This window comes from Solea senegalensis, linkage group LG8 (assembly GCF_019176455.1).
Source record: "Solea senegalensis isolate Sse05_10M linkage group LG8, IFAPA_SoseM_1, whole genome shotgun sequence".
Taxonomy (NCBI): Eukaryota; Metazoa; Chordata; class Actinopteri; order Pleuronectiformes; family Soleidae; genus Solea; species Solea senegalensis.
The window spans coordinates 11,220,551-11,236,200 of NC_058028.1; the positions used below are offsets into that span (position 1 = coordinate 11,220,551).

A 15,650-nucleotide genomic window follows, 5' to 3' on the forward strand; every position below is an offset into this window, starting at 1 on the left:
GAAATATCTAAAGGCCTTTAAGACGGAAAAGTATGAATCTGGCCTAAAGTCAGAGAAAAACAGGTTTACAGATAATTGTTACTAACATGTTGAATTTATTTTTGCACACTGAATCTGTTATTAGTATTTTTTTTGCAAAGCTTCTGCTTTTATAATTCACTATATGAATATTAAATCAGTCGATTTAATCATGTTTTCATCCTGAACACTTTTTATAAACCATATTTCAATGAGAGGCTGCATGCTGCACTTTGTCTTGCTCAGATGTTTTTGAAAAATGTACAATATTTTATGTGTTTTTTCTTTTTTACAAGATGGATAAATGTCATGGTAATAAATGTTACATCCTCAGTCATTCATTCATGTCATTGTTTTTTTTCCCGTTTTCATGTCTCTATGGTTTTGCAAACACCAAGAAGAGTTTAAAATTACGTTGTTATTATTATTGTTGCTATATTTGTCTTCTGTGATTTTCTGCATGCTCTTTTATTAAGTTATTTTACCAGTGGCTGAGTGAAGGTAAGAAATGCAATGTTATGTTCCCTCCAGATAAATGACATAAAGAGCCTTTTGTTCACACTCTGCTTTTTTCTTTCTATAAATTTATGGATGCAGAAGAACCAATGTTACAGAAGGTTTTACAACTTTACAAAATGCCGTAATTTTACAAAAAATACATTAGATTACTAACATCACTAATGTTATGGGAAATTGTTAATGAAGAACACACTAATAAAAAAAAACATTGCTAACATTACTAAAAATCAAATACAACACTTGGGGTGTTTTGGGACTGACCTTTGACCCAATCCTGTTTGCTTACTGAAGACAACCAGGAAGTGAGAGAATACCAAGACTCCATTGGTTTAAAAAAAAAAAAGTGCAGTAAAGCAGTCAGTGTCTGCACCAGACATTATCCCACATAGTAACAAAAGTTGTGTTTCTGACCTTTTGACCCCTTTCTCTCTCTTGCTGACACATCTCATAAGAGACCACAGCTCAATGTCTTCCTCTCTTTCCTCTCCCCGCCTTTCTTTGATCCATATTTCCAAGAAATACACTCACAATCGATACCCTTTTATCTACTCGCTATTGAGGCCAAACACACGTCATCTTGAGAGCTTTTCAGCTGCAAACTGCACTCAGTTGTTTTTGGAATGACTATGATTATTTCAGTTTATTGTTAATGTTTTTCTATAGATTTAAATGTGGCTGCAGCACATGGTGCAAATGGTCACTGAATGCATTGTGTATGAAAGCAATGAAAAGTAACTCAGGATGAAGTGGTTTGTTGTAGAAATGTTCCTCAGCAACAACAAGCAGATGATTTTATAATATGAGGGAAAACAAACCTCTGAACCAATTACATTAAGTTGTGTTTTTTCCTGATTCAAAGGTGTTTGAATTTTATTTGTTGTCTTCCTGTCGTTCAGACCCATCAGAGGCCGTCCTGCAGGCGATGCAGCGGAGTCGCTGCCTCCTCTTTGTCCTCAGCCCCGCCTTCCTGACAGAGAAAGGTTTCAGCCTCCTGGAGTGCCGCGTGGGCCTGTACCTCCAACACGGCCACCAAGCCTCCATCGCCGCCGTTGTTTACCACTCCGTCAGTAAACTGCACTGCGTGGAGGTGACGCAGCTCTGTCAGGCTGCTGTCAGCACTGTCAAGTGGCGGGGGAGTAGATCTGAGCCGCGGCGGTCGCGGTTCTGGCTGCGACTGAGGCTGGCACTGCCCCTGCGGCCACTCGCCATGGGCAGGAGGTTGATTGACAGCACGTCATCCCACTCAGACCTGGCTGCTGTGGTTCTGCACAGAGCCCAATGGATCCAGCACCAAAGCCAGAACCAAAGAGACAGAACCAATCAGAGTCATAAAAACAGGCGGGCTTCACTAAGTCAGGGCCACATGGGGAGACAGGCCCCTCCCACTGCAAGAGGGAGTGTGAAGAGGGGGGTCACATCCAGGGACGAGGGGTCACATCACAGCAGAGGCTGCTCACGGTCCACTGGGTTCATCCATCAGGTGGATGATAGAGAGGCGGAGCTTACAGAGATGCAACATGTGTCACATGACAGGACTGAAGAGGAGTCAGCTGTTGTCCCAGAAACAGACCCTGTCCCTGAAATAGATGTGGTCCCAGAAACAGACCCCACCCCAATTCCGGACACTGTCCCTGACTCCACCTCCCCCACACGTGAGCAGGACGAGGATGTCCTTAAAGTGGCGCCAGAGGAGACATAGAGTGGTTCGTTTGTCTTTTGTGGAGCATTTATCCATCAACATAAATAACAATTTACAAATTAAAATCAACAAATGAACGTTATTGCACATACTGAAATGTTAGGCCTGTATGCTTGGAAATGTCACAATATTAACCCAACATGAACATGTAGACATCTTTAACTTTAAGCAGGAATTGTCACTTGAACTAATTTTATCATTTAAAAACCAGTACTGCAGTACTGTCTCGGCCCACAACATGTGAGATTTTATTTTGAAATCCTGGCTAAAGGAAGAAGTCTGAGTCAGCAGGTGTCACTGTTTAACCACTCAACCTGCTCTCTCTCTCTCTCTCTCTCTCTCTGTCTGTCTGTCTCTCTCTCTCATATAAAACCTGGTCCTAATGAGGCAGAATCTAATTTTTGAGGAGCTGGTGTTTAGAGCTAAGATATAAACTGTGGTTAGGCATTAACTACAGGCTATGTTTAAGGCTTTGCTTAGACTGTCCAAATGAATAGATTTCAATGCAGTTTAGTAAGAAGAAGAATTCACATATAAACCACACACACACACACACATATTCAGAGAGGACATTTTGGGAATGTTGGCTTTAAAATACTTTTTTGGGGGTTAACACCTGTTTTTGGGGTTAGGGATAGATTTAGGCACTTTGTTGGGATGGTTAAAGTTAAGGTAAGCTGCTACGGAATGCATTATCTCGATGAGTGTCCTCACAAGGAATGAAGCTCAAACGTGTGTGTGTGTGTGTGTGTGTGTGTGTGTGTGTGTGTGTGTGTGAGAGAGAGAGAGAGAGAGAGAGAGAGAGGGAGTTAAAACTTTGGGCAGTGGCTCAGTACTAAAATAGATTTTAATGATCTAATCAGCATTTACAATGCCCAACACAACATTTGCATCTACTTGCATCTTTGCAATGATCACTACTTTTTCTGATTTCTTAATGTAAATTAAGTTTTGTGTGTGTGTGAATGGACTAGAAGGTTTAGGGTAAAGGTAAGGCTTAGGCAATCTATTCATCATGTTCCAATCACAGCCACATAACACTCCTTCCTCACCCAGGTCTTGCTACACCAGTGCTGCCTCACACCGCTGCCGTTAGCGTAGCTTTGCCACCAACATCTCACCCTCCATCTTTTCTTACTCAGGCTCAAACGTTAAAATGTCATCAATGTCTTGCTCGTGCTTGCTCTCGTACAGGTTTGTCCTACATTATGCTCCATGTTTGTTTCAATCCAGGGAGTGTGTAAAGAGCAGATCCATCAGTGCCAAGTCTAACTCCATTTACATTTGTTGCAATAAAGGTTTTTATTGTTATGACAAATGTGTTCCTGACTGAACTTGAGCTTGTGAGTCGTCTCTTTTTTACACACAAAATGTCTTGACTGCTGGTGCTGATAAACATCTCCCTCTTGGGATATAACGATGTGTCGTGTGTTGCATTAAAAAACATAAATCACATAAATAAGCCTCAGCATCTTCTACTTTAGGCCCTGTGTGTACGGAGCTTTTAAATCCTATTATAATGTTTCAAACTCTGAATCCTCCTACTAACTCTCCACAAGTGCAGCTTTGTGTGAAAGGTGAGTATCTGGTTTCATATGATCAGCTGATGGACACACAGAGAGAGAACTGTCCTGAGACACTGTCCTGAGACACTGTCCTCGCTGCAAGGACAGTCACATTTATCTGAAACTAGTCAAACAAAAGAAAAAAAGATGAAGAGAGAATGACATGTGGCTGAAAATCAGTGTATTTAGTTTGCAGAGACACAAACTTTTAGCACAAAGTCCCACAAAGACACATTTGAACCCACTGATGTGTCAGCTGTGGATGAACAACTCTCTGAATGATTTTAATCTGATTACATGAAGACCTTTTAACACCTGCAAATATTTTACCTGAAGGACTGTAATCTGATTAACTCGACACATTTGTCTTGACTGTAATCTGATTGCCTGACCCCATTCTAATGACTGTAATCAGATTACCTGTAAAAAAGAGAGTAATGCTTGTAATGACTGTAATGTGATTACTTCAACACATTTTAATAATGGTACTTTGATTATCTGAAGGACTGAAATCTGATTATCTTGACACATTTTGAAGATGGTAATCGGATTACCTGAACAAATACATTTTGATTACCTGAATTTTAATTATTGTAGTCTGATTACCTGAATATGTTTTATTGATGGTCACACACTGGCCTGAAGACATTTGAATGATGTTAATGACTTGAATCTGATTGCATGAACATGTTTCAAGGTCGTCAATGTGACCTTGCCCTCCATCTCTGTTCATCTCAAGGAAACACACTGATCAGTGTTTATTAACGAGCTGCTGATCATACACACACACACACACACACACACACACACACACACACACAGAGCGAGGGCCATCTGTCATCAACCACGACGTCGCCAAGCAGCGCTGCCAAACACGGACCCTCAGGAAGTCATCGATTAAAAGTTCAGCTCAGAGCTGTTTGGTCTGGCAGCCTCTGTCGTCCATACATCATCTGTAGGGGGCAGTGTGGTACATTTGAAACAGATCACATCGTCAAATCACATTCTCTCTGTTCATCTGTGCCATTTTATTTTGAGCACGATATGTCAAGAACTGACATTCTCTAAAATTCAGGGAAAAACTGTTCTCTCCTCTTTCATTGTTGACAGTACACTTTGTAGTTCACATGGTTAAAAGTCAGAGAAAAGATTTTTATCTTTCCAGACTGACGATGAGGTGAAACTGAATATAAGGACAGAAAGTGTGAACAGCTCTTCATTCACACAGCTCGATCAGAGTCAGTGAGGAAGTGACTGTGTTAATGCTTTCCAAAACGCCTCAGTTTCTGCTCATCTGAACTAAAATGCAGCCCCAGGGTTTTCAAATTAAAAACAGTGCCAGAAGCATTTTCGAACGCACTTCATTCAATAAATCGATTCACCACTCGTGCTTGTACACTGAGACACTGAGTAATGGGGCATGGAAACGTACTGACTGTGCCGATATCAGATTTAACAGTAAACTAATCTGTGTGAGGACCAGTTCATCTGGTTATTAATTACATCTGTGTGTGTGTGTGTGTCCTTTGTTGTACCAGTTGAAATGCTGAGTGACATGTCACATCATTATACAGTTTGAGTGTCTGTGTAAAGTAGTGTCACTTACATTCTGCACACGCTTAGAACACGCGACTGTTGTTATTTGACTACTGCTCAGAGGTCAGAGGTCACATTTCTACTTTCTACATTTCTATTTTCTCAGTGACGATAATATTAAGATAAACAATCTACAACAATCTAAATAAATTAACCAAGAACAAAATGTGCTAAAATAAAGCGTGATCCCCACACACACACAGTTTTGGCCTCCTAACAAAAGGCTCATCTGTGTCCACTTGAATCTGAGATATTTTAAGAACATATTAACTTTTTTATTTCACTGTTCATCAGCCACTTGCTATAGGAGGTTAGTTCTGTCAGTGTTTGAAATCATTTGTTCACATTTACTCAATTCCCTTGTTAGTCACTTTGGATAAGAGCGTTGGCTAAATGCTTAAATGTAAATATACTGTAAATTCATGCAACAAGCCTCTGCTGGTCATATTGGCAAGTGCAGAAACACAAACAAACACACAGTGCCACTGTGAAAGTATGACATGTTGGAAAACATACTAAACTATAACTTTTTTGTTAAATTTTGGACGACACACTTAAGTATGACCTTTCGGTCCAATTTTGGACAACATACTAAAATATGATATTTTTGTGAAAATTTGGACGACATACTAAAGTATGACATTGTTTTCAAAATTTGGACGACATACTAAAGTATGACTCTTTTTGAGAATTTGGACGACATACTTAAGTATGAAATTTTGTTCACATTTGGGACGACATACTAAAATATGACATTTTTTTCAAAATTTGGACGACATACTAAAGTATGACTTTTTTGTGAATTTGGACAACATACTTAACTTTGACTTTTGGTCACTTTTTGGACGACATACTTAAGTTTGACTTTTTTCTCAAAATTTGGATGACATACTAACCTATGACTTTTTGGTCACATTTTGGACGACATACTAAAGTATGACTTTTTTGTCAAAATTTGGACGACAAACTAACCTATGACTCTTTTGTGAAAATTTGGACTACATACTAAAGTATGACTTTTTTTGAGAATTTGGACGACATACTAAAGTATGACATTTTTTTCAAAATTTGGACGACTAACTAACCTATGACTTTTTGGTCACATTTTGGACGACATACTAAAGTGTGACATTTTTGTAAAAATTCGGACGACATACTCACCTATGACTTTTTGGTCACATTTTGGATGACATACTAAAGTATGACTTTTTGGTCACATTTTGGACGACATACTAAAGTATGACTTTTTTGTGAAAATGTCATCAAAATTTGGACAATGCATGACAGGGCCGCACAGTGGTCTAGTGCTTAGCACTCTTGCCTTTCATTGAGAAGACCCGGGTTCGAGCCCCAGTTGGAACAAGAGCCTCTCTGCAGGCAGTTTGCATGCTCTTCGTGTGTGTGTGTGGGTTTCCTTTGAACGACATACTAAAGTATGACTTTTTTGAGAATTTGGACGACATACTAAAGTATGACATTTTTTTCAAAATTTGGACGACATACTAAAGTATGACTTCTTTTGAGAATTTGGACAACATACTTAAGTTTGACTTTTTGGTCACTTTTTGGACGACATACTTAAGTTTGACTTTTTTCTCAAAATTTGGATGACATACTAACCTATGACTTTTTGGTCACATTTTGGACGACATACTAAAGTATGACTTTTTTGTCAAAATTTGGACGACAAACTAACCTATGACTCTTTTGTGAAAATTTGGACTACATACTAAAGTATGACTTTTTTTGAGAATTTGGACGACATACTAAAGTATGACATTTTTTTCAAAATTTGGACGACTAACTAACCTATGACTTTTTGGTCACATTTTGGACGACATACTAAAGTGTGACATTTTTGTAAAAATTCGGACGACATACTCACCTATGACTTTTTGGTCACATTTTGGATGACATACTAAAGTATGACTTTTTGGTCACATTTTGGACGACATACTAAAGTATGACTTTTTTGTGAAAATGTCATCAAAATTTGGACAATGCATGACAGGGCCGCACAGTGGTCTAGTGCTTAGCACTCTTGCCTTTCATTGAGAAGACCCGGGTTCGAGCCCCAGTTGGAACAAGAGCCTCTCTGCAGGCAGTTTGCTGTTCTTCGTGTGTGTGTGTGGGTTTCCTTTGGACGGCATACTAAAGTATGCCTTTTTTTGAGAATTTAGACTACAAACTAAAGTAGGATTTTTTTTGTCACATTTTGGACGACATACTAAAATAAGCCTTTTTTGTGAACATTCGTACAACATACTAAAATATGCCTTTTTTTGAGAATTTAGACTACATACTAAAGTATGACTTTTTGGTCACATTTTGGACGACATACTAAAGTATGACTTTTTTGATCACATTTTGGACGACATACTAAAATATGCCTTTTTTATGAAAATTTTGACGACATACTAAAGTATGACTTTTTTGAGAATTTGGACGACATACTAAATTATGACATTTTTTCAAATTTGGACGACATACTAAGTATGACTTCTTTTTTGAAATTGGACAACATACTTAAGTTTGACTTTTTGGTCGCCTTTTGGACGAGCAAAGTTTGACTTTTCTCAAAATTTGGATGACATACTAACCTATGACTTTTTGGTCACATTTTGGACGACATACTAAAGTATGACTTTTTTGTCAAAATTTGGACGACAAACTAACCTATGACTCTTTTGTGAAAATTTGGACTACATACTAAAGTATGACTTTTTTTCAAAATTTGGACGACTAACTAACCTATGACTTTTTGGTCACATTTTGGACGACATACTAAAGTGTGACATTTTTGTAAAAATTCGGACGACATACTCACCTATGACTTTTTGGTCACATTTTGGATGACATACTAAAGTATGACTTTTTGGTCACATTTTGGACGACATACTAAAGTATGACTTTTTTGTGAAAATGTCATCAAAATTTGGACAATGCATGACAGGGCCGCACAGTGGTCTAGTGCTTAGCACTCTTGCCTTTCATTGAGAAGACCCGGGTTCGAGCCCCAGTTGGAACAAGAGCCTCTCTGCAGGCAGTTTGCATGCTCTTCGTGTGTGTGTGTGGGTTTCCTTTGGACGACATACTAAAGTATGACTTTTTTGAGAATTTGGACGACATACTAAAGTATGACATTTTTTTCAAAATTTGGACGACATACTAAAGTATGACTTCTTTTGAGAATTTGGACAACATACTTAAGTTTGACTTTTTGGTCACTTTTTGGACGACATACTTAAGTTTGACTTTTTTCTCAAAATTTGGATGACATACTAACCTATGACTTTTTGGTCACATTTTGGACGACATACTAAAGTATGACTTTTTTGTCAAAATTTGGACGACAAACTAACCTATGACTCTTTTGTGAAAATTTGGACTACATACTAAAGTATGACTTTTTTTGAGAATTTGGACGACATACTAAAGTATGACATTTTTTTCAAAATTTGGACGACTAACTAACCTATGACTTTTTGGTCACATTTTGGACGACATACTAAAGTGTGACATTTTTGTAAAAATTCGGACGACATACTCACCTATGACTTTTTGGTCACATTTTGGATGACATACTAAAGTATGACTTTTTGGTCACATTTTGGACGACATACTAAAGTATGACTTTTTTGTGAAAATGTCATCAAAATTTGGACAATGCATGACAGGGCCGCACAGTGGTCTAGTGCTTAGCACTCTTGCCTTTCATTGAGAAGACCCGGGTTCGAGCCCCAGTTGGAACAAGAGCCTCTCTGCAGGCAGTTTGCATGTTCTTCGTGTGTGTGGGTTTCCTTTGGACGGCATACTAAAGTATGCCTTTTTTTGAGAATTTGGACTACAAACTAAAGTAGGATTTTTTTGTCACATTTTGGACGACATACTAAAGTAAGCCTTTTTTGTGAACATTCGGACAACATACTAAAGTATGACTTTTTTTGAGAATTTAGACGACATACTAAAGTATGACTTTTTGGTCACATTTTGGACGACATACTAAAGTATGACTTTTGAAATCGGGCGACATACTAAAAATATGCCTTTTATAGGGTACGGCCGACATACTAAAGTATGACTTTTTGAAATTTGGGCGACATACTAAAGAATTGACATTTTCAAAATTTGGGCGACATACTAAGTATGAGCTTCTTTTGAGAATTTGGACAACATACTTAAGTTTGACTTTTTGGTCACTTTTTGGGCCGACATGCCAAGTTTGACTTTTTTCTCAAATTGGATGACATACCTATGACTTTTGGTCACATTTGGACTGACATACTATAGTATGACTTTTTGTCAAATTTTGTACGACATACTATAGTATGACCTTTTTGTCAAATTTTGGACAACATACTAACCTATGACTTTTTTGTCAAATTATGGACAACATACTATAGTATGACCTTTTTGTCAAAATTTGGACGACTTACTATAGTAAGACTTTTTTGTCAAAATTTGGACGACATACTATAGTGTGACATTTTGTAAAGTGGGGCGGCACTCACCTATGACTTTTGGTCACATTTTGGATGACATACTAAAGTATGACTTTTTTGTCACATTTTGGACGACATACTAAAGTATGACTTTTTTGTGAAAATGTCATCAAAATTTGGACAATGCATGACAGGGCCGCACAGTGGTCTAGTGCTTAGCACTCTTGCCTTTCATTGAGAAGACCCGGGTTCGAGCCCCAGTTGGAACAAGAGCCTCTCTGCAGGCAGTTTGCTGTTCTTCGTGTGTGTGTGTGGGTTTCCTTTGAACGACATACTAAAGTATGACTTTTTTGAGAATTTGGACGACATACTAAAGTATGACATTTTTTTCAAAATTTGGACGACATACTAAAGTATGACTTTTTTTTGAGAATTTGGACAACATACTTAAGTTTGACTTTTTGGTCACTTTTTGGACGACATACTTAAGTTTGACTTTTTTCTCAAAATTTGGATGACATACTAACCTATGACTTTTTGGTCACATTTTGGACGACATACTAAAGTATGACTTTTCTATGACTTTTTGTCACATTTTGTATAACCTACTAAACTATGATGTTTTTGTCACATTTTGGATGACATACTAACCTATGACTTTTTTGTCACATTTTTGACGACATACTAAACTATGACTTTTTTTTATTACATTTTGGACTACATACTAAGCTGACTTTTTTGTCACATTTTGGACGATATACTAAACTATGACCTTTTTGTCACATTTTGGATGACAAACAAACCTATGACTTTTTTGTCACATTTTGGACAACATACTAAAATATTCCTTTTTTTTAACTGTTAAGACCAGGCCTTGGGGAAAACCTAACATAAATAATAAGACTCCCTCTTCCCAACTCCCACCAAACCACCAACCAGCAACAAGTCAAACCATTTTAAAGGTTAATTAAAGTCAGGCACAAAATGTCTGCTGGCGAGTGGTTTGAGGAAGTCCACCTCAGCTAGGATGTTCAGGTCTCTCACCCGGATTCCTCCTGTGCAGGACCAATCAGCTCAGAGGATCCGTCTAGACTCACTAACACATGTCATTCACTCAAACACCATCTCACACTCACATGCAGACATATACAAACATGGAGAAAGCAATCATGACTCTGAGGTTGTAACGACACACTAAACTATGAATTTTCTTATACATTTTTTGGTTACTTTTTGGACGACATACTAAAACCATGAATTTTTGGTTACTTTATACATACAAGGCAATCAGAGATGGCAGACTTCACCCTATTCACGCATATATGGTCATATTGGCAAGTGCAGAAACACAAACAGACAGAGCCACTAAAAACAATACTTCACTCTCACTCCGTGGGGTGAAGTAACAAGGTCTGATTGTTCCCTTGTGTGTGTTTGTGCAGGACATTGTAACTACACACCCTTTTACCAAGATCTCCAACTGGAGCAGTGGGAACACCTACTTCCACATCACCATCGGCAACCTGGTCAGAGGAAGCAAACTGCTGTGTGAGACCTCACTGGTGAGTGCACACACACACGGAAACACTGACGTACACAACTCAACAGTAAAATACTGTTACAGCGATATTAATCTAATGTATTTCTTATAGCTGAAACCCACCAATCTAATGGGTTACTAGGCACGATGTAATTACTATACATTATGGCACAAAGGCCATGTGCTGGCCTGAGATCTTCAGATGTTCACTGACCTTAGAAAAGCTCATATCATTCGACCTCTGTTTAAGGGTATATTGGAAATGTGTTTTAGTTATTAGAGTTCTTGTAAGATCAATGCACGTCGGTTTTAATTTTTTGTCTGAAGTCTAATTTTCTGCAAAACCTTTACATTATTACTGTGTATTGGTGCTTTTACTACAGAAGGGTTAGGGTTAGGTTTTTTGTGAATTAATGAGATAATTTTTGATTCTTGATTTTTTTTTTTTCTGGCTCTGAATTTGCAGAATCTTTTTTTCCTGGAAAACCTCATTCATTCAGAAAAAGCAGAGCCCAAAATAATTTCAGTTATGACTTATCATTAATTCAGAAAAACAGGGCCAATTTTCTTCCCCAGCAAAAATCTCATTAAGAAAAACTGAGCCAAAAACAATTCCAGGAAAAATGTATTTCAGAAAATCAGAAATTATTTAATAATTATATTAATTAATTCAGAAAACTGAGCTATAAAACTTAAGAATTGTCATTAATTCAAAAAAAGGAGAGGCTAAACATCTGCACCATTGTATGCTACTTATCTTACTCTGGTAAACTTAATTTTAGTAAAATTTAAAGACGTTTCCATGACTACCACAGGGCTACAAGATGGACGACCTGCTGACGTCTTACATCAGTCAGATGCTGACCACTATGAACAAGCAGCGCTCCGGGCGCGGCCAAAGCAAGTGAACTTCTTACTGGCAGGAGGCCACTGAGCTCATCCGGCTCCTGCGCCCTATTGGCCAGCACTGCAGCTGGGGGCGGACCTTCGCCCACCAGCTGTGGTGGATGAGCCGCAGTCCTTCTGCTAGCTCAGAAGGGTCAAAGATCACCGGGGAGAGTTCAGCTGCCAGCAGTGACGACCCCGGCGAAGGCCCCAGCAACCATTACCACTACAACTATAAATATAACTACGACGAGGACGAGCTGTCCAGTGAGGACGACTACCTGTGACTCCCTGAAACTCCCTGAACCCTGCTGTGGTTCTGTGGTGTGGGGAGTCATTACTGCTGCCATGGTTACATCAATAACCGTTCAAACTGAAGACGCCTCATCTTCACATTCAGCGACTGTGGCTGCTGATGTTCTTATGAAGGTAAAATCCTTTAACCTATTTATTTATGGGAGTAATGATGAAGCTCTGGACTGAGTGAGAGGACACTTTGTGTCAAGAGATTTTAGGCTTGACATAAAGGCCCCGTATACATGAGAATGAGTTTAGAGAACTTGCAAACATTTTTATTTGTATGTATCGTTTTTTATCCACATGTAATGGCGTTTTGTGAGCCCTAATATACTGTTTTATTAAAATGGGTCTCAGAGTAAAATAATCTCAAATCACCACCTTTGCATTTTCGTGTCTTTAACTAACCTACAACTTTGGGAAAACAATGTCATAGGCCATCTTTCTAGCCTAACCCAGCTAACTTTAAGGTTTTCTGTGGCAGCGTTACAGCACCACACACTGGACTGGCATATATACTACTTAGTCTTTGCATAACATGATAGCAACAATTGCAGAAGTTACTAAAAAGCCTTAAATTGAATTTGGCTGCTGTTGAAGGAACTGCCATTACATGAACAAAGTGAGCAGTGGGTGGTGCTGCAGGCGCCAGGAAGCTCATCTAATGACTGTAATTGGTTCAAGTCTCATTTTGAATGTTGAATGATCTTTTATGTTAAATAAATACATGTAATGAACATTTATGGGCCTTGCTGTCAAATTTGACACATTAAGACATTTTAAAATGTTTGATTCAGGAAAGAACACACTGACCTGTGGCGCAGGTTGGCAAGGATGTAAAATGTCAGTGTTTTCATCCAGCCATTTGTTTGTTTTCATGCGTGCGTTTGTAACGAGTATTAGATCATGTGGGATTAAGTTTATCTAACCCTAAATCACACTGAAGCTGTAGATATTTCGTTTTTCTTTTTTTCCTCATTGCTTCTTAAAACACTGACTGTTCTTGTGTGTTATTTCACTGTTTTTCTTCTTGGCTTGGATATAAACAATCATTATGTGAGACACATTAAACACCTGTTTTGTTATTTATGGCCTAACGTGTGTAATTGTGAATTGTTGGGATTTGTAATACTTAATTCATTGTTAATGTTTACACCTCTTTGTGTTTGATTTTTAAATTTCATGTCTTGCAGTTACAACATACATAGAAACACATTACCCAGCATCCTGTGCAGTTTCAAACGTTCCTGTAGTTTCATGGAAATTCACCTCAACCCTCTTCATCATGAGGAATGTACAACTGAGGTCACAAGATAACTGTCATTCATATCCAACACCAGAAACATGATGAAACCATGAGATATGAAACTGAAAATCTTGTAGTTTGACCATGAATTAAGATGTATTTTGTTGAAATATGATCACACTAACAGTGCATTCTGTGTTATGTTATTGTTGTATGTTATTATACAAATGTCATTTTTGAAGAATTGTGCACTTACAACCCTGAGGTCTTGTTTTCTATTGTTAATAAGAAATGAAAGATAACATTTTTATGTTACACTTGAAGAAACTTACACATCAAAGCAAAACTCATTTAGGTGCAGTGAAACTAATCAATCACTTTAGAAGAATAAATAAAATAAAAACATACCTCATCAAGGCTGAGCTGATGATCATCTGTCTGTATCTGCACAAGGCATTTATTGAAAAAAAGTGCAGGATTTTCACAGGGAAAGGATCAAATAATGTCTGATGTGGAACTTGTGGGCAGGTTTGAAAAAAAAGTTTCTAATTTTCCTTAGACCCGTCTCAGCTCTCTTGTGGGCAGACATTACTAATACGCCCAATGAGAGGCGACTTGTGTAAAATGCTAATGAGCAGCCATCTGTGAATTATGCAGCGATGATTCGTTGCTATAGAGACCTGTAGATTATTACTGAGCATCGATCCACACCTGCTGTAAGACTGTATAAACAAAATTTTGTATATTCATTATTCAGGGTGAATGTAAAGTGTTGTAAATGGCACGTACTGCAGCAACGCATCCTGCTTCATCTCCAACACTGAGGTCACACCTGAAGATCTGAGACGATGAAAGGACGAGCTCCAGCTCCTCAAAAGCATCTTTAAATAATCTTTATTTACAAGAGCTAAAACCTCATTTGGCACAAATCTGTCACCAAACTGAAATGACCCCGGCCACAACATTTCTCATGCTTCTGAGAAACATGGCCTTGTTCGATAATACATTCATTTCAGTTCCCACAAAGACGGGAACTAACGGTAACTTCTCAGCCTCTGGTTTACATTCATTCAGTCAAACATTGTATAGATCAATACACTGCATCCAACAGCTACAGATACACAGAGATTAAAGATTAAGACATAGTTTAAGGTTTGGTCTGATGCACCCGATACTTGCACAGCTCAACATGAAAGCAGAATTCATACAGAAAAACATACTTGGAGTCCATTTTACAGTCGTCGAGATGCGTCCACGTGCCTCACCACCATCAGCTTTTTCACTCCTCCGCCTTAAAACTCAGAAACACGAAACGGTAAAAGTGAAAGCAGCTCATGTATTACTACAGCAATTGTGTATTAATGTATAGTTTTCTTCTTTCTTTTTTGAGTTTCTTCGATGTTGTGCTCAGCTGGTGTTGAATGACAAAGAGATGAACATGTTCTCAAGCGTCAGCCTCTGAGCGAGTGTTTGACCGGCGTCAGAGACGTTACAGAGAGGAAGTGGACACTGGTCTTCATCAGCTCCTGTCCACAATGTTTCGGCCCCATCGTTGTTCACAACAGATCAATGTGAGGTTTGGTACATTTGGTATAGTTCATTTTCAGATCCCTGCTGTTGGAGGACGACAGAGGAGGTGGAGAAAGACTAGAGAATTTGTCTCTCTTCTGTTCTTGGGTCATATGGCGCACATGAACATTGAACATTAATTTCTATCTTTCAGTTTCAGTTACAGTGAATCCAGAATCTCAGACATGACATTTCTGGTTTCTGCTTACATATTTATCACCGGTGTGAAGTGGGGCAGGACTTAACTTAGAGAACAGAGAGCAAATTAAATAAG

The 15,650-nt window shown here is 38.4% G+C and overlaps 1 protein-coding gene and 1 long non-coding RNA gene across 2 annotated transcripts; both read left to right on the top strand.

Annotated features, from left to right (window-relative positions):
- Positions 1 to 1,261: 1,261 nt before the first annotated feature.
- LOC122773549 lies at positions 1,262 to 2,763 on the top strand. Its single transcript, XM_044032311.1, has 2 exons — positions 1,262 to 1,268; positions 1,374 to 2,763. Exons 1-2 carry the CDS (start codon positions 1,262 to 1,264, stop codon positions 2,234 to 2,236), a joined length of 870 nt encoding a protein of 289 aa, XP_043888246.1. The 3' UTR covers positions 2,237 to 2,763.
- An 8,516-nt stretch (positions 2,764 to 11,279) lies between these two features.
- On the top strand, positions 11,280 to 14,229 carry LOC122773668. The gene is made up of 2 exons (XR_006360910.1): positions 11,280 to 11,401; positions 12,195 to 14,229. It is a non-coding gene; the product is annotated as an uncharacterized LOC122773668 (long non-coding RNA).
- The last annotated feature ends 1,421 nt before the right edge of the window (positions 14,230 to 15,650 follow it).